This window comes from Carassius carassius, chromosome 20 (genome assembly GCF_963082965.1).
Source record: "Carassius carassius chromosome 20, fCarCar2.1, whole genome shotgun sequence".
Classification (NCBI taxonomy): Eukaryota; Metazoa; Chordata; class Actinopteri; order Cypriniformes; family Cyprinidae; genus Carassius; species Carassius carassius.
Window position 1 is genome coordinate 24463247 of NC_081774.1, and position 20308 is coordinate 24483554.

Genomic DNA, 20308 nt, shown 5'->3' on the forward strand with positions numbered 1-20308 from the left:
CTGCGCGTCTCTGTGTGAATGAATGAATGGCAGAGACGTGCGAGTTTGTTTACTACATAGACTGAGCGTGAAACTTGCAGTAATTTCAGAATCTGTCGTCTCAATGAGGACATAAATACATAAATTACATCACCAGAACTGTTCTGAGTCACTTCACAAGCATTTTACCGTTTCTTCTGAGTAAAACCAGTGTCAAAATAAAAGTTCATTTTTATATAAAGGCATTATGCAAGATATTACTATTATTTAGTAGAATGTATGTGATACTGCTACTGCTGTGGAAAAAATTTATAGAACTTTATTTTTTAAAGAAATAAATCACACAATTTTTTTCCATGTTTAAAATTTTAATGTTTAAATTTCATTAATTAAAAAACAAATTAAATTTGGGTGAAACTTGTTTACTGTTTTTCATAATTATATTACTTGTAGAAAAACTTTAAACATAATTGTAAATAAGTATAAAGAATGGTATTGGTTGTATTTTTAGTGATAAAATGTTTTTTTATTTTTTATTAGAATATTTTTGTGTTTTGCTTTGGTACCGAAATTGGTACCGAGAACCGTGGATTTTCACTGGTATCGGTATCGAATACTGAAATTTTGGTACCGTGACAACACTACAGTTGTGGCCAAAAGTTTTGAGAATTACATAAATATTGGAAATTGGAAAAGTTGCAGCTTAAGTTTTTATAATAGCAATTTGCATATACTCCAGAATGTTATGAAGAGTGATCAGATGAATTGCATAGTCCTTCTTTGCCATGAAAATTAACTTAATCCCAAAAAAACCTTTCCACTGCATTTCATTGCTGTCATTAAAGGACCTGCTGAGATCATTTCAGTAATCGTCTTGTTAAGTCAGGTGAGAATGTTGACGAGCACAAGGCTGGAGATCATTATGTCAGGCTGATTGGGTTAGAATGGCAGACTTGACATGTTAAAAGGAGGGTGATGATTGAAAACATTGTTCTTCCATTGTTAACCACGGTGACCTGCAAAGAAACGCGTGCAGCCATCAATGCGTTGCATAAAAATGGCTTCACAGGCAAGGATATTGTGGCTACTAAGATTGCACCTAAATCAACAATTTAAAGGATCATCAAGAACTTCAAGGAAAGAGGTTCAATTCTTGTAAAGAAGGCTTCAGGGCATCCAAGAAAGTCCAGCAAGCGCCAGGATCGTCTCCTAAAGAGGATTCAGCTGCGGGATCGGAGTGCCACCAGTGCAGAGCTTGCTCAGGAATGGCAGCAGGCAGGTGTGAGCGCATCTGCATGCACAGTGAGGCCAAGACTTTTGGAAGATGGCCTGGTGTCAAGAAGGGCAGCAAAGAAGCCACTTCTCTCCAAAAAAAACATCAGGGACAGATTGATCTTCTGCAGAAAGGATAGTGAATGGACTGCTGAGGACTGGGGCAAAGTCATATTCTCAGATGAAGCCCCTTTCCGATTGTTTGGGGCATCTGGAAAAAGGCTTGTCCGGAACAGTAAAGCATCCTGACACCATTCATGTGTGGGGTTGCTTCTCATCCAAGGGAGTGGGCTCACTCACAATTCTGCCCAAAAACACAGACATGAATAAAGAATGGTACCAAAACACCCTCCAACAGCAACTTCTTCCAACAATCCAACAACAGTTTGGTGAAGAACAATGCATTTTCCAGCATGATGGAGCACCGTGCCATAAGGCAAAAGTGATAACTAAGTGGCTCGGGGACCAGAATGTTGAAATTTTGGGTCCATGGCCTGGAAACTCCCCAGATCTTAATCTGTACATCACAGAAACAACTGAAACAAAGATCTAAAAGCAGTTTAGCAGCAAACCTTTTGAAAACTAATATTTATGTAATTCTCAAAACTTTTGGCCACGACTGTACTTGACCCCGTTGTGAAATCTGTGGGAAAAACGTTTGTCCTTACATGCAACAATAATAAATGTGACTGCACCTTTAGTTTGGTTTGCAAGCTAACAGCTTAGCCTAGTGCCTTAGCAAATGCTAACTGGTAAAGAAAACTAGTTACAAAAGTAAAAGACTCATAAATTAGTTGCCACTCTTAGCTTTACTTTCTCTAAAACCTTCATGTTTTAAATCCAATGATTGCTGCAACCAGTAATCTCTTTAAATGTTACATCATCATATTACATACTCATTCCAGTGAGAATATGAAATAATTAGAACTGAGAGTATTATTCTTTACAGTAAATCATCCAATCTTACAGAGGGTGTCTTATTACCTGTGGATAGTAGTAGTAACGATTCAAATCTCTGATTCAGACCAAAAAATCAGATACTTAGTAGGGATGGGCGTTTTCCGCAAATATCACATTTGAATATTTGAATATTCGTTTATTTAAATTAAGTTTAATGAGACAGACGTTATTTTTCAGCAACATTTATTGTTTCCGTCATTTTTGAACACACAATAAGCTTGAACATTACACATCGTGTTTTGTAGCTGAAAACCTTTAACAATGCATGCAAACAAACAAAAGTACAGATTAAAAGCAAAAAAAAGTGAACAAAGAAAAAAAGTAAAGCAGTCTGCAGCAATTGGGCTATTGTAGAACGTAGCCTACACTTAACTTTAAACTTTTAAACTGTCAGCAAATCTTTTTTTCTTTTTTTCTATTGTTTTACATGTTCTTGTTAAGAAACACGGTCATGTAAACATGATCAGGGGAAAGTCGGCTCTGTTAACAATAAGGCCGGCCGCGGAGAAAACGCGCTCTGACAGCAAAGACGCTGGCGGGACTCACAAATAACGGTGTGCTAAGTGAATAAGTTTTGTGAAGCGCTTTGTGTTTTCATTTCACCACTGAATGGGATCCTCATCTGGTGGAATACATGGCTCCAGCTAGGGCTGTGCAAAAAATCGAATGCGATTTTCATGCACATCTTATCAGTAAAGATGCTCCTGTGATTAGAAGTATATCTCCATTACATGCGTTCAAATCAGGGTTGCCAGGTTTTCACAACAAATCGTGCCCAGTTGCTTCTTAAAACTAGTCCAAAACTAGTCCAATCGTGATTCCAGGAGGTTCCCTGATAAAAATATTCGCATTGTAGGGGCTAAATATCACGTTATTTGTATTGGGGTTGCTTCAAACCGCGGACATGAAAAACAATCGCAGACTTGGCAACACTGGTTCAGGTGGAGCGGCAGTTACTACACAGAGCTGTAGTCTACCGACAACTAACACAAAATCCTTTTCAAAATTGACAAAGAATCGCCTGCGATTTTAACATCGATTTTGTGTAGATTTTCAGTGAATTACAGCTCAGTGTAGTAAATGCCAACCACTGTTGCCAAGTCTGTGGTTGTTTTTCATGTCCGCGGGTTCGAAGCGACCCCAATACAAATAACGTGATATTTAACCCCTAAAATGCGAATTTTACCAAGGCAACCCTGCTAAAAAATGTAGATTTTAACCCCGGGAAGAAATTTTTATCGGGGAACCTCCTGAAAACACGATTGGGCTAGTTTTGGACTAGTTTTGAGTAGCAAGTGGGCAGGATTTGTTGTGAAAACCTGGCAACCCTGATCCGAACCCACGTGCTGGAGATATACTACTAATTACAGGAGCGTCTTTACTGATGAGATGTGCATGAAAATCGCTTTCGATTTTTTGCACAGCCCTAGCTCCAGCAAGAACTGTTCTCACTCGTCTCGGCTGGACTCTCTGTTATCATCGCTAAAGAACTGGCTCAGCCTTTTCCGACGAGTGGGCATTGCATCCTCTTCATCGTTGGTGGCGGCGGCTGCATCCGCACCACTCGCATCAAGGAAAGTGTTCTGATAATGTTCAAAATAGTTTTTTTTTCTTACTTCTCTCATGTTTTCATCGAGAAACCTGAGATGTTTGTGCCGAGGGTCTAGGGCAGACGCAAGAAGAGGAGTTTTCACTGCATTCTCCAAGTTAGCGGTGTTTATTCGTTGCTTGAGAGATGCCGCAACAATGTTCTTGAATTCGGTCACTTTCTGTGATTCTCCACGGCATATTTGAAGTACTGTAGAAGACCGCAGTTCTTATTCATTCATTAATTATTTTTTGCTTGCATACATCTTCAAATATGCAGTGGAGAATCACAGAAAGTGACCGAATTAGGTTTTATTGTAAACTTTTTTGTCTTTTTTTTTTTTTTTTTTCGAATATTTTTTTTTCTTTTCGAATAATTAGAGCAGAACGAATATTCGAATGTTCGACTATCCGTGCACACCCCTAATACTTACTATTGAGAACATTGCCTATTTTATTTGATGCAATACTGTAACTCAGCATTTAAAATTTTCATAAATATATTGATTGGTTTACAAGAATCAAATAGACCATTACATGTAACAATACAATATACATATGTGTATATAGAACATATAACACAACCTTCTTATTTGGCCATAAGAAGTAACACAATGGGCATTTTTATGGCTGTCAAGAATTGCTAAATTAAAAAACAACTGCCCTTGACACAGGTCAGCACTGAAAGTGCCCTTCACTTCATAATTAAGGTCATAAATTATCAATATGGGGCAGGCACACAACAGAATCCATTTAACAGCCTTTTGTTTGGTAAAGGCCTCTTGGTAATGTGTAAAGAACACACGAGGTCCATCCTGAAAGCACCATATTCATTTTTTATACTAAAGGTGAAATCACGAAATAAATTCAGCGATTTATTGAAAAAAAGAAAAACTAAATCCAGTTTAACTAAAAGTGCAGATATTTATGGTCTTTTCAAAACATGCCAGTTTATGCAAATTAGGCTTATTATAGACTTGCCTTATTTAGAAAACCCAATGCTATTTGTCTGGCATATTAACATTGTGCTATGGGTTTTTTTTTTGTGCGTCTTATATTCATAATAGCAGTCGAGTGTACTTTCTGCATTTTAAAGAATGATAAAGTATGCCAGACTTCAGTAGTCTGCCGCATACAACACAAATAAACATTAAAATTGCAGTTTGCACTGTTACCTGATTTTCAAAATTCTTTAAGTGAAAACAGCATTGTGCTACTAGTCGGTACAGAGCATTTTTAGTTAAGTACCCCCCCATGAATCTTATATCTAATTTCATTTTTTCGTACCTGTGTATGAAGTAACTTCTTCATTGCTTTATAATTATTTAAGTCATTCATTTGCTCAAAATTTTGTCTTTTGTGTATCCTAAATTTAGGCTAAATTGTACAAGAATTCACCAATTACTTTCAATTTTACTTGGTCTTTTGTAAGGTATGAGATAGCAAGTGTTTTTCAGCCCATTTTCACAATGCACGCTCTTAGCAGTAACTGGCAGTAAATTCCCCATTGAGCAGCTCATCACTATGTATTGAGAAATGCATGGCTCTCTGCCACATCCCCAGTGGAACAGAACCAAGCCCTCCGAATCACAAAATCCTCCAACATTTGGGTAAACCTTTTATAGACAGCCAAAAATGACATCCATTTATTTACTTCATATTACTGAAGAATGGTAGTACAATAAATGAATAACACAGGCCTCCCCACATTACAGCAAGTCTCGACATCCACATTTCATTTGCTTCCTGCAAATGAATGATTAACTATGTGTGAGCAAACAGCACATGAACATGCAGCTCTGGATTTGGTATAAAACAGTTAACGTACATGCGATTCATAGCCAAAACAAGAAACAGAAATTATATTTAAGCAACAGAACATTCTGCAGCTGCTTATGAGGAGAGTAGCACTCACTTAAAGCAAATGCCACTCTAGCTTGTGTCATGAAACGCTGACGGTCTTAAATGACCACCCCATTTTCATGGGTCTTTATGACATCATCTAGTGGGAACCCCATAAAGCAGCTGGCTTTCAACAACAAAAAGCAACTTCAGCACTTCCACACATATGGCTCATGTGTGTCATCTAACACTCACGGATATTCAGAACAGGATGCACCAAGCTCTTGGTTTTCCTTAACTTATTCACAGTCACACTCACGCTTGGTGCTCCCTGTTGGTGGGTGTGTGTGCTCAGCCCACCTTGGTTGTCACGGTGAGCAGGGGTTTTCCATCTGAGGATGCCTTACTTGGTAGCTCCTTCAGCACCATAGCAACCGCCCTAGAGTCTTTCTCCTACAACAGTGAAATCAACAGTGAGTTGTGTCAGTTTGTGTTCAAATTCCCGCAATGGTGCGGGTTCCTTGAGAAACACTATTAAAATATTACCAATTCAAATTAAATTCTGATAATTTACAGGCTTACAAGAAAAAAAACCTTTTTTAAGCCATATTCATTTGGCTGAAAAAAAAGTTACATTTACCCAACTGACACAAAGCAATGTGCATAATTAGCATGCTATCATCTATTCTACAGCCCAAAATAAATAATTAGGGATGCCCTATATCGGTATGATATTGTTTATTGGCCGGTATTTTTCGGGAAAATTAATTTGTATTATTTATTTTTATCAGACAATCGGTTTATTTAAGTGTGAATGGTTTAATAACTTTAAAATTAAATATCAATTTTAAAAGTAAACTTTATGTTTAAAAGTGTACATTTTCCGAACTGTAAATATATATAAAAAGTGATGCCTAAATTCCTGTGTAGCATCTACAATAACTGATTTTAGCTTTCAGAATCGTATTTTTAGTTTAGTATTTTTAATTTATTTAATTAGTATATACTAATTAGTATATAATTTAATACTGGCTATTTATCGGCCATAACATGAATTATCCACTTATCAGTAATACCAGTGCATCCCTATAAGTAAGTTCTATTTAATATGAAGAACAGTTATCACTGCCAAAATTTCTCCACAACATAAAACTACTTATCCTCAACAAAGACATGCTACAGTACATAGGAGTAGTAAATCATTGCTCTATTCAGGGATACACTGACTAGACACCAGCCAAAAACATGGGGCTAACTGCTTTTAACAGTCCCTATGCCACTCAGACAGATCTAAGCACTTAAGCCACCACTGGGACACTGAGAACTGGAGTGGAATCAATTCACTAGCAAATGTTTAACACTGCAGAATGTCATTTAAACCCCAAGTATTTGCTGAGTCGAACAACTACACAGTTGCTCCCGTATTGCAATCCAAGATAATCAAACTGTGCTGTTTTATAGTGACCAATAAAGTGAACCTCTAATGCAACACTCCAGGGTCCAGCAACAAAAAACACCAAAAATAAATGTTTTTAAACTCTGGAGACAACTAAGAAACAAAAGATCTTTCAAAAAAGATTGTATCAATAAGTTTGTGTTTTAAACTTAACCTTACTGTAAAATAACTATGATTGTTGGATGTTGAGGGTGATTACAAAGTTGTTACTCTGTTTTTGTTAGGGGTCAGTAGATGACAGGTTGTGCAAGGTGGTTTCTAAGTGAATGCTTAAAGGCCAAAGCTGAAAAAGCCCACCTCATGTCTATATGTTATATTCTCAGGCCAGCTGAACCAGCTGTGCATATGTTAAAACTTAGCCTAGTTAAGGGGAATCTACTCTTAGTTACTATGCCACCCGCAGTTGGAATCAGCTTCCAGAAGAGATCAGATGTGATAAAACATTAGTCACATTTAAATGCAGACTCAAAACTCATCTGTTTAGCTGTGCATTGAATAAGCACTGTGCAATGTCCGAACGGATTGCACTATATTTTATGTATAATCAGTTTCTATTCTTAACTGTTTTAAATTCAGTTTAAACCTTTTAAATCAATTTTAAATAATTAAGTTTTTAAATTCCTTGTTTTATTGTTGTGATTTTTCTTTCTTCTCTTTTATGTAAGCCACTCTGAATTACCACTGTGTATGAAATGTGCTATATAAATAAACTTGCCTTGCCTAGTTGTGTCTTAAAGGTACAATTTGAAAGATATTTGCAGTAAAATATCCAAAAACCACTAGGCTAGTGTTATATATTTTGTCCAGCTGATTACAAACAATACCTCTAATGTTTTCAACTACTTGTAAATCATGAGAAAATTCCCATTCTAAACAGTGACACGGGGCAGTGCAGTCGCCTGTCAATGACGTTAGTTACCCTTTGTTACCGCCTTTACTGACATACAAAAAGATTGTTATTGTTTTGGTAGTGCACCCTCTAGTGGCAGGTCCTACAACCTGTACCTTTAAATGGGCCATAATTTAAAATTTTTAGTACACTATTAAACATCACTCCATGTAAGCCACTATATATTTATACAGACTTTTTTATTTTATAAATTACCAAGCACAATGGTTTCAGCTAAAAATCTTCTCTACAGGTCTACTGAAGAAAACAATGCCATCTACTTCTTGGATGGCCTGACGGTGAATAAATTAGCAGCAAATTTTAATTTTTAGGTGAACTAACCCTTTGAGAGAGAACAGGAATGTTTATATCTTCTTTCTCACTTTGCTTTTGGCATTAAAGACATCCCAAATTTTGTGAACAACGTGAATGACATTCCTTTTTTTGAGTAATATTTGATCAAATATATAGCTTTGTTTTGTAGGTAACTGGACTTCACTTTCATTATTGATTATAAGAGGTCAGGTATTTGTTCAGCAGAACATTATTGTTTTACAGTGAGCTAAGCACTAAAGAAGATAACGCAAACCATATAGTAAAGGAAAATGTCAGGTATTTATGTACCCTTTGTTGGCTTTTCTCTCTGTGAGGTTTCTCTTAAGTCTGTCTGTGATCATCCATCTATCTCTTTATTAACATATAGTGTTCCCAAAAATCCACACTGAGCGTTATTTCAATCTTGATAACTACTCCATCAAGCTCATAACTGACCTTTAAAACATACTAACACGGTTTGCAATGGAGCATACTGTTAAATTTAAACACAAGAAAAAAATCGGCAGAAATCTAAACTTCAGAAACAATGAATCTTTAATTTTCTAATATTGTCTGAAACCTTAAAACATTTAAAACATAAATTACTTCCAAACATTGTGCATAGAGTAACAACACAAGATTATGTAAGGCTTTTGGAGTCACCCACTAATTCAAATTTTGATGTGATTGGTTGGTATTGAATGATTTATCATCGTTTGTTTGATTTGTTTGAATGAAGGACATTGCGCTCTTTTATTAATGAAACAGGATAGGACATGCTTCAGCTACTGACCCTACAGGGTCCTAAAAAGATTATTTTGTAAATACGGTTTATGAATTACAATAAAGTTTGGAAGAGTGACATGACCTGTTCCCAGAATTGTTTGGGGATGTTGTGGGCTTTTACAATAGTGAGCTTTATGACAACATTTTTGGAGTTGCTCAAACAGGACACATTTCTGAAGTCAAAGACAGGTTCCTTACAACATTGACACAGATTTTCTGCAGTAACATTAACTGTAATTATAAGATTTTGACAGAAAAGTGGTATGTTGTATTAAATGTATCATAGGAGTATATAGGCTCTAAATATAGTCATTTTTATATGAACCTATGACTGTTTTTGCATTAAGTGTGTTTATATTTATATGTTTTAGATAAATTGATTCATTTCTAAAGGAAATACAGTGGGCTTGTCACGATTTTCAGCTGGAGTGCCCATGAACTCCAGTAGAGGGCACTCCACTCAGGACTGGCATTTTGTGTCCATTCCCATTTCCAAATCCATTTCCCAGAATCCCATGCTTAGGGCTAATAACCACCAGGTGTTCCCCATTACCACTCCTCTATATATACTGTGTTTGGACTCTCAATGATTGCGAAGTCTTGTTAAGCACTGTCTAGCATTTCCGAGCGTTTCCCTAGTGTTTGTTCTTTCCGTGTTTGATTTTGGATTGTTTATACTGCCTGTGTTTCTCTGCCGCCTGCCCCGACCTCTGCCTGTTACTGTTTCTTATTTTGGATATCCCTTGAAATACTTGACACTGTTCTCTGCTTACCGCCTGTCTGACCATTCTCTGATTAAATATACTGCAAATGGATCTGAACGTCTCTGACCAGTTGTTACAGAAGACTTCGCCATTTAATAGAAACAATCTGTTTAAAACATTTGCCTGTTTATGGTAATAAACAGGCTCCCTTACTCTAGCCTGGTCTCCATTATAAGGCTTCTTTCTCCTTTAACCACCAAAAGATTAAATGATTCTTTTTGGAACAAGTAGCTGAAGAATGAACTGAATGACACCAGCATCGCTGCACTAATTCCAAGAATCAGAACTTGCAGCATGTATTTTAATATTCCTGGAGGAGTTCCTTCAACACATTGCTGAAGGTCCAGTAGCCAGCAGATGTATTAAGGTTTTTACAACGCAATGCATACTGTACAGCAGGGTTTCTCAATGGGCGGCCCACAACCGCTTTGTCACGTCCAGTGTAGATACGATGTGACAGCAAAAAAATGGTGAAAGTGGAAAATAGATTATTCAAATGTGAATGGACTGAACAGTTTTGAGTGAGTGAGTGAGTGAGTGAGTGAGTGAGTGAGTGAGTGAGTGAGTGAGTGAGAAAGTACATTAATATAATATAATAGAATATAATGTGCGGAGCGCGAATCTCTCTGCTCTCAGATATACGTTGCTCTTGTAAGAATTTTCTCTGGGCTCGCTCAGAGAGTATGTCTGCACTTAAAACGTGTTCAGTGCAATCGTGAATCTCTCCTCTTCACTTAAAGTAAGCGCGTATGTGCTTAGACTGTGTCCCTGTGCGTTCGCGCATGGTCAAGTACTCTTCTCTGGGAAGAGGGCAATTGAATTAGTTATTTTTTTTATATAGTACATTATAGTACATTTGAACCTGTAGTGTACTACAAGTGGTAACTAAATATATTTTTTTAAATACAGAGATTGGAATAACTAATCCAATCGCCCTCTTCCCAGACATTTCTAAGATACAGCAGAGAGATTCGTGCTCGGGCACATTATATTCTGCGCGCGAGCAGAGAGATTCGCGCACGCGCATTATATTAATGTACTTCCGCGCTACAATAATGCGCTCTCGACATTTGACAGGGAAATAACACCATAACAAGTTGAGTGCCTTCAGATTGATGCAGAAAATGCAACAATTTAAATTAATTTAGAGCTCCTTGGATTCAACCTACATCGTTTTCCTCATCCTTTTGAAATAAAAAGATATTATATAACTTGTTTGTGAATTTCATCATGTAGGATAGACTATCTGACAGTTACTATGTAGGACAGCTTCTGATCACTTATGAATTTATGACTTTTTTTATGTGTATTATATTACTTTGTTTAGGCTACAGAGCTGCTGTCGAATAACAGGTCAGACATCATAAAAAAACATCTTTCGTTATGTCAAGAATTAATTCAGTTATAATAACAAGTAAGTAACTTCTGTTCTGATCATGAGAAAACAAGAAAGAAAAATAATAATAATCCATGGCCTCTTAGGGCTTCTGTATTCAACTGAACTGACATTAAAGATAATTTTTGTTTACTTATGCAAGGATATATCCTGTGTGAACAGGACAATTTTATGTATAAAAAAAAGTAAAGAAATATGACTGTAGAAAAGAATGCAGTGTCATGTCATAAAAACTGCCTCGTTTGTGAGGTGATAAATTCAGTTCTCACACATGGTGATGGACTCAGGTTGTGTTGACTGGGTGAAAGATGATCACCCCAAAGAAAGGATCTGCAAGCAGAGGAATTGTAGGAAATGCTAACACAAGCTATAAATGACTGTAATTTCAGCACATCATATCTATAGCACAGACAACTGAAGCATCTAGCTTCTGTTATGTCTAAGACTTTAAAATGTACATAAACAGATTTCATTATTCATTCAAAGTATATTTCTGCATTATATATCTAATTATCCATTTTGCTATATGTCTACTCAAATTAGCTGAAGCCTCAAATGATTGGACAATCTGCTAATAATAGAGCTCAGCTACTCCTCTAATTACATTAAAAGACAACTTTTAAAAGAAAGCTACAAACAGAGTCAGTTAAAGTTCAAATGTAGGGTTTAAAAGCAGCCTAATGTTAGTGTAATCCAGACGTTATATCTTTCTTGTCAAGTAGCATATGGATGTCATGTCATAAAACATTTTAGCATGACTAAATTTATATTCAACTTGATCACAATTTAATAAAAACATTGTAAGTTACTAATTATAGCCCTTACATTTCCTCAGTTATTCAAACAGCAGCTACAGAAAAGCAAAGAACATTTAAATTATAAAAAGAACATCACCACTGACTCCTATCTATTACACTGTATGATGAATAAATCTTGTATACATTACGCATACATCTGCACTTTTTTGTTTATGATGAGAGAATTTGCAAGTAAGCAGAATTCCGTCACAGCGCACATGAACTGAACAACAAAATTTCAGTGTTTCAGCGATGACAAGTCAGAATGGCTCTGATTGGCCTTTGCATTCATAAACTCAACAGAATCATTAGTGATTGGTTATAAAAATATTGTAAAAATGGAACAAATAAGCCTTAATATTATTAATTAGATTATAATACTAGCCTGATAATAATAATAATAAATCATCATCATCTTGATATTGTCAAAGGCATCAGCCATAGGTGATATCACTGATTGTTGTCGATACATAATACTGTCCATCTATCGACACAACCCTAAAATACATAAATATTAGTGCTGTCAAATAAGTCTTTGCAGTCTTTGGTCTTATCTATAATTTGTTCCAGAGCAAATAGTTTTTGGCAAAATCTCATCATGTTTATGTAACTTCAATGCTGTACACTCACCTAAAGGATTATTAGGAACACCATACTAATAATGTGTTTGACCCCCTTTCGCCTTCAGAAATGCCTTAATTCTACGTGGCATTGATTCAACAAGAAGCTGAAAGCATTCTTTAGAAATGTTGGCCCATATTGATAGGATAGCATCTTGCAGTTGATGATTGAAATTAGAGATTTGTGGGATGCACATTCAGGGCACCAAGCTCCCGTTCCACCACATCCAAAGATGCTCTATTGGGTTGAGATCTGGTGACTGTGGGGGCCATTTTAGTACAGTGAACTCATTGTCATGTTCAAGAAACCAATTTGAAATGATTCGAGCTTTGTGACTAGGGATATCCCGGTATCAAATTTTCCTGTTGCGATTAATTGCTCATGCTTTTATCATGGTAAACGGTATTATCAAGGTATTGAAATTTAGTTTTAAAAAAGTGCATAATACAGTATAACAGGTTAAAAAACTGTTTTTCTTATAACAAAAATAACTGAACATTTAAATACAATAAACAATACAGAAAAATATATAAAGTTAAAAGTTTTGCACCGATTAAAGTGCAAAAGAACTATAAAGACCCATAGGTATCACTTTACAATAAGATCTCATTAATTAACCATTAACATTCACAATGAGCAATAGCTACATTTGCTACAGAAGTTATCTGTAATTAATCTTTGTTAAAAAATAAAAGTTTTAGTTCATGTTAGCTCATTATAAATAATACAGTAGCAACTTTAGATTTTAACAATGTGTTAAATATTAAATATTGGAATACCTAAGATGTATGAATGTTCAGAAGAATTTTTAATTGGCAGTTTATGTTAACTAATATATTAACGTTAAAAATGAAGCCCTAATGTAAAATTTAAATTAACAATAAAAAAATCAAAACGGTTTCAAACAATTTCTAGGTCATGTTGTAGTCCACATTAAAATTGTCTATTAAGACTTAATACTTAGATATTTGGCACTGTGATGAACATCATAGCAAATACAAAAATCTGATTGGCTATTTAAAATTATTAAATATGTTTTAGAAAGTAGGGCAGCTGGTTTATTTGCAGTGTTTCAAGGGTAAAGTTTAGCACCATCTTCTGTCAGAGAGTGAATGTGCCTCATTCAGCGCGTCTCTCACGTGTTCCTCCATGTGCTTCTCATGCGTGCTTGTTTGCATCAGATCACACAGAGTCTTTCAAGTAGCATACAGCGGTTGTGCATTTTGACCAGTTGATGGGAATAGTATTCTTAAAATGCATTCCAAATTCCGAATAATTTGTAATATATAATTATTCACGGTATTTAGAAGTGCCCACGATAACATTATTGTGCATATTCAGTACCGTGATATATCGCATTACCGAATACCGGCACAAGTCTATTTGTGACATGGTGCATTATCCTGCTGGAAGTAGCCATCAGAGGATGGGTACATGGTGGTCATAAAGAATGAATCAGCCGTTTGAATGAATCGGTTGAATCTCAATGGCTCACTCATTAAATAACTTGCTGCCAACTACTGGCAGTTTTAAGTTTACATTTCTACTATTTTTTTCATGTTTTGAATAATTTCAAATAGCAGTATTCAACGTTTTATGTTAAAAACAAAACATTATTTATGAATCTGTAACTGCAGGTTAAATGCATCCATGTCCCCTCTGAGATACATAAACTGTGTTAAATACATCTAAATGCTATTTCAGATACAGATTCGAGAAACGTTTTCTTATGTCAGAATGAAAGAAACTAAGCCACTAAGTACCAGATGCAAAAAATGCAAATACCAGATCCAATTTTATATACATTTATTTTCTTATTTAAAATTTTGCATTTTCTTGTACTTTTACACATTTTTCAAAAGCCCTTTATGAAGCCTGTAAAAACAAGGACCGTGATTAGCTAGGCCCGGGGTGGGGACTCGAATGCGGGGGCTTATTAGGACAAAAGAGCAAAATGGGGCCAACCTCCTGTGGACCCACCATCTGCAGGAGGAACCGTAAGGAGGAACCTTAAGGGGCTGGTGCATTGTGGAACGGGCAGTGGTCGAAGGCAAGGGCCCCGACGACCTGATGTCTGGACATGGAAACAGGCCTTAGGGACAATGAATGTCACCTCGCTGGCGGGGAAGGAGCCTGAGCTTGTGCCGGAGGTTGAGAGGTACTGACTGGAGATAGTCAAGCTCACCTCCATGCACAGCTTGGGTTCTGGAACCATGCCACTTGAGAGAGGCTGGACTCTCTACCACACTGGAGTTGCCTGTGGTGAGAGGCGGTATTGTGAGGGTCTGTTGGGAATAGGGATGTGAACCGAAAAAAAAAGTTTTGTTCTTTGAAAAGAACCGGAACCGTGAGCAATTTCTAAGTTTCGGTTCCGAAAACAGTTCTGGTGCAACACGTGACCAAGCGCTGTGAGCAGCCTTGCACCGGTGTTCTGAATATTCGGTGTTTCCCGTAAAGCAGTGGTTCTCAGTTGCAGTCCTCGCGCCCCACTGCTCTGCACATTTTGAACGTTTCTCTTAGCGCTTCAGACATTTGTTCTATTCGAACATAAGTGCCCTGCGAAGTGGACATCACAGGATATTCAGCCATGATTCCAGTTTGAAGCGAACGTAGCTATATGTTCCAATCAAAGTGCATTGAAGTGTTCAAAACGTGAATTTAAATTGTATTGATTTACAGAGGTATATGATGTCACAGTTGTCCATGTTTAAAGATGCTGCACAGCACAAATCAGTGAATGAATGTTTCGATGTAAGGTAAACTTCAACAGATTTCCCCAGCTCAGGGAGTAGGGAGCAATGAACAATTGGAATACATTTCATGCACGGAGTTCATTTCTAACTAAATAAATAGACTGCTATTGTTATGCAAGTATGAGGGTTAGATTATTTAGTGTACAGGTCATTTCAAGAGTGATAAAGTAATAGAAAATATTTATTTTAATGCATGTTAAATGTTTAAAAATGTGGAAACCACTCATTGCATCACACCATCTCCTGACTGCATTATTATTTGTAAAATATGGACTTTATGGAGAGTGTGTATACATGTTTAAGTATAACCATTTATATTTCATTAATTAAGGGAAATTAACAAGTATCTCAGCCCTCAAGGGACTATTTGGCCAACAAGCTTATTCCTGCTTGAAAAGCAAAATTTTATTGATAGTGTAAAAAACATCAACTTTGAAGCATATGCTGATTGATGGACTAGCATTACTCAACATTACTTTCTACCTTCCAGCAACGCTACATTCAGTGAAGGTAAAATAGTAAAAATCATAGTTCATTTAAATGAAACCAGAAGCCGAATCAGAAAATTTCTAAAAATACCCCACCCTACTGTAGAAGATCTGTACACTGTAATATATGTTGCATTTTGCCATTGCCAACCTTTAAATTAAGTTGACAGTAAGTAATAAAAAACAGTATTAAGCATTGAGTAGTTGAGTATTGTGCATTTTTCCTTACCACTATTTCTTAATAATTGTTTAATGATTTTAATGGAACCGGAATCAGAACCGGAACCCTTAGGTGGAACCGGAACTGGAATCGGAACCGGAAAATTTCTAACGATTCCCAACCCTAGTTGGGAATGTTTGGCTGAGCCCCCGTCAGAGAGATCCTCAACTCCCACCTCCAACAGAGCTTCGACCAGATTCCGAGGGAGGCTGGAGACATTGACTCTGAGTGGACTGAGTTCTCAACCTGCATTGTCAATGCAGCCACTCTGAGCAGTGGCCATAAGCTGAAGGAGACTTACCAGGCCTGGCTGGCTTTTGGGACTCCTGAGGTAGCTGACGGGTACCAGCAGGCCAAGTGGTCTGCAGCCCGGATAGTTGTTGAGGCAAAAACTTGGGTCTTGGAGGAGTTTGGTGAGGCCATGGAGAAAGACTATCAGTTGGCCTCGAAGAGATTCTGGCAAACTGTACGGCACCTCAGGAGGGGGAAGCAGTGCCCTGCCAACACCATTTACAGTGGAGGTGGGCAGCTGTTGATCTCAACTTGGGATATCATCGGACGGTGGAAGGAGCGCTTCGAGGATCTCCTTAACCCCACCGACATGTCATCCACTGAGGAAGCAGAGGCCGGGGGCTCAGAGGTGGACTCATCCATCACCGAAGCTGAAGTCACCGAGGTGGTTAAGAAGCTTCTTGGTGGCAAGGCAACGGGGGTGGATGAGATCCACCCCGGGTAGCTCAAGTCTCTGGATGTTGTGGGGCTGTCTTGGCTGACACACCTCTGCAGCATCGCATGGCAGTCGGGGACAGTGCCTCTGTAATGGCAGACCGAACCTTGAATTCAGGAGGAACAATGCAGTTTTCATCCGGGTTGTGGAACAATGGTCCAGCTCTGTACCATCGCCGTGGGTGCTGGAGGGTTCAACCAATCCACATGTGCTTTGTGAATTTGGAGAGGGCGTTCGTCCGTGTCCCTCGTGGCATCCTACAGGGGGTGCTCCAGGAGTATGGGGTCCGGGGCCCTCTGTTTAGGGCTATCTGCTCCCTGTACGACCGGAGCAGGAGCAGGGTTTGCATTGCTATCAGACCTGTTCCTGGTGCATGTTGGACTCTTGCTGGTCTTTATCACCGGTCCTGCTGATTTTTTGTATGGAAAGGATTTCTAGGCGCAGCCAGGGATTGGAGGGTGTCTGGATTGGGGACCACATGATTTCGACTCTACTTTTTGCAGATGATGTTGTCATGTTGGCTTCTTCAGCCCAGGACTTTCAGAGTGTGCTGAGACAGTTTGCAGCAGAGTGTGAAGTTGCTGGGATGAGAATCAGCACCTCCAAGTCTGAGACCATGGTACTCAACCAGAAAAGGGTGGTTTATCCCCTTAAGGTTGGCGGAGAGCTACTGCCTCAAGTGGAGGAGTTCTTGGGGTCTTGTCTCTAGTGAGGGAAGAATGGAGCGGGAGATTGACAGGCGGATAGGTGCTGCTTTTGCAGTGATGCGGTCGATGTACTGGTCTGTCGTAGTAAAGAATGAGCTGAGCTGCAAGGCGAAGCTCTCGATTTACCGATGCCCCCTTAGAGATAGGGTGAGGAGCTCTGCCATTCGGGAGGAACCTCCACATCTAGAGGAGCCAGCTGAGGTGGCTCGGGCATCTGTTCTGGATGCCTCCTGGACCCCTTGCTGGGTAGGTGTTCCAGGCTGTCCCAGACTAAGGCCCTAAGACTAAGGACACGTTGAAGGGACTATGTCTCTCGGCTGGTCTGGGAACGCCTCGGTATCCCCCTGGAAGAGCTGGAGGAAGTGTCTAGGGAGAGGGAAGTCTGGGCATCTCTGCTTAGGCTGCTGCCCCCGCGACCCGGCTCCGGATAAGCGGAAGAAGATGGATGTACTTTTACTTTCAATACTTAATTATGTTTAAGATTAAAAAATACTTTTCATACATAAGTACAATAAATCGCTGTCATCAGGAATCACCTTTAACAGATGAATAGACAGTACAAGACTATTGGACATTCAAACTAATGTTTTATTTTAAAAATTAGACTGACCTGAAGCTGTTAAACTATCATTATGGTTATGTATTTAAACACTTGTGCTGTCGATCTGTTGTATAAATGCAATATCACATTTGTAGGCATGAGATATGGGTCTATATTTGCATGCTGTGATTGCCAATGGCGGAATCACAGCCGTGCCGATATACAGTCATATCTCATATCTACTTGTGTGTGTTATTGCTCATCTATATATATATATATTAGTGGTGAAACGGTACACATAGTAGTACTGTTCTGTATGGTTCACGGGGCAAATTCCAAATGGAAGTGATCATCCCCATGGCAGGGGCACAACTGCACATTTGATGAAGGGTATGAAAGATCAGTGTTGGCAGCCCCCTTTATTCTAACACTAACTCCCGCAGAAAACTTCCTGCAAGTCAATGACCAAAAGCCCATTAACTAGCTTGTGCATGGAAGGATACAAACTCAACAAGGGTGAAAAAAAGTGACAAAGTTTCGAACCCCCTCCCCCATTTTCAATACCACAGGGGGAAAAGTGTGTTGTATAAAATCTCCTTTAACAACACATGGTTGACACCAGACAGTTTTACCAATGCATGTAATATTGCTCACATTTTAGTTAGGTAATTTGAGGGATTTACAATGTTTTTTTTTTAATTATTATTAATTTACCTCATATTTTCATAAATTTTTATATAAAATGAGAACACCATGTAAAATTCAATTTAAAGAACATCTGCCTTTCTTCATGTTTATTTAAAATGTGTCATGCTTAAAGGGTTAGTTCAGCCAAAAATAAAATTAAAATTAAGCAATAAATTTCTCACCCTGAATTCACCCTGGGTGTATATGACCCTAGGTGTAGATTTCTTTTTTTGTCACAGTTTTACAATATTGTAACATTGTAGACACTGTATATCCTTTTACTTTCTGCTTATTGAACTTCTGGTTAGATGCTATTTGCACTTCGTTGCCTTGTACCCTACAATTGCAATGACAATAAAGTTGAATCTAATCTAATCTAATATTTTTTAAGACGAATTCAGTTGGAATTATTTTTTAAAAAATTGTCTTTGATCTTTCAAGCTGTTTGATGCCACTCAGTGGGTGTTGCACTGCATCGGTCCTTGAGATGTTTAATTAAAAGCTCATCCATTAAAAAAAAAGTATGGTATGAATATGTGTACCGTTACACCCCTAATGTATACAATTCTTCTGACCACTGACTTTATTTCTTCTGACTTGACCACCCCGCCCCATATTCCCAAATAGGGGTCTATCCCAGAACATCCTATAAAGCTATTGTTTTCACATATTGTTGCATTCCATACAACTTCTCCTTTATCAAATTTATGACTCATTCAATATTAAACAGGCTTCACACCTACATGCTAAACTTGTGATTTCTTCACAGCTGGAAAAAATATATAATTGCAAATTTCTAGTTTACTGCACACACATATCAAGCAAAGATCACAGCTTCTGGTAAGAACAAAAAAATGTTACCTTGAAACTCCTCCAAGCAATACCTTGCCTAAGGCTGCATCAATCTTTGCTCATATCCTAGGTCAGTGTCGGCCCCGCTGCGGCCCACCAGAGGCTTATTAGCATTAATCATACCTTCAGTAACCGCACTCTACTTAAAGTTAGACAAAAGCCCCAGTTTATGTATCTATGCAATTGTCTCTTCACGTCATGAAGAAAATGTTTGGCTAGAGCATATTTACATAAACCACGAGACAACAGATATTATTTGAAGACCAAACAGGATGCAAGTTTAATCTGTGTGGCACACAAATAGGTCAAAGAGAAAAACCCTGTGCCTTTTTCGATTTACAATAATCCTCTGCGTTTTGCACCTACTTTCACCAGGGAATATGTGTGCCATCCACCGTGGCTGCTGTGTCAGATGGTAGTATGTGGTCTGTGGCATGTGATCCAGTTCAGGAAAAGTGACACGACAGCTGCAGTGTAATCAGCCAAATCCAGATGTTTTAAGTGATTAGCAGTTTAAGCTGCAGTGAAGAGCAACCTGCCTTAGGGTTCACACATCTGACCTACTTTTTGAAGGCAAGAGAGAATGAATTCCATAGTGAGCATGCATTTGTGGCCTACCTTCTGTTCTCCCAGGATTCAATGACATTTAAGTATACTGTGATACTGAGT

The 20308-nt window shown here is 38.0% G+C and overlaps 1 protein-coding gene across 1 annotated transcript in view; it reads right to left on the reverse strand.

Moving 5' to 3' along the window:
• The window catches only part of pex5lb (peroxisomal biogenesis factor 5-like b), a 57339-nt gene that overhangs the window by 28217 nt on the left and 8814 nt on the right, over window positions 1-20308 (reverse strand). Inside the window, exon 2 of the mRNA XM_059501004.1 lies at window positions 6001-6093. Coding sequence (XP_059356987.1) covers window positions 6001-6093 — 93 coding nt within the window. The remainder of the gene's footprint in view (window positions 1-6000; window positions 6094-20308) is intronic.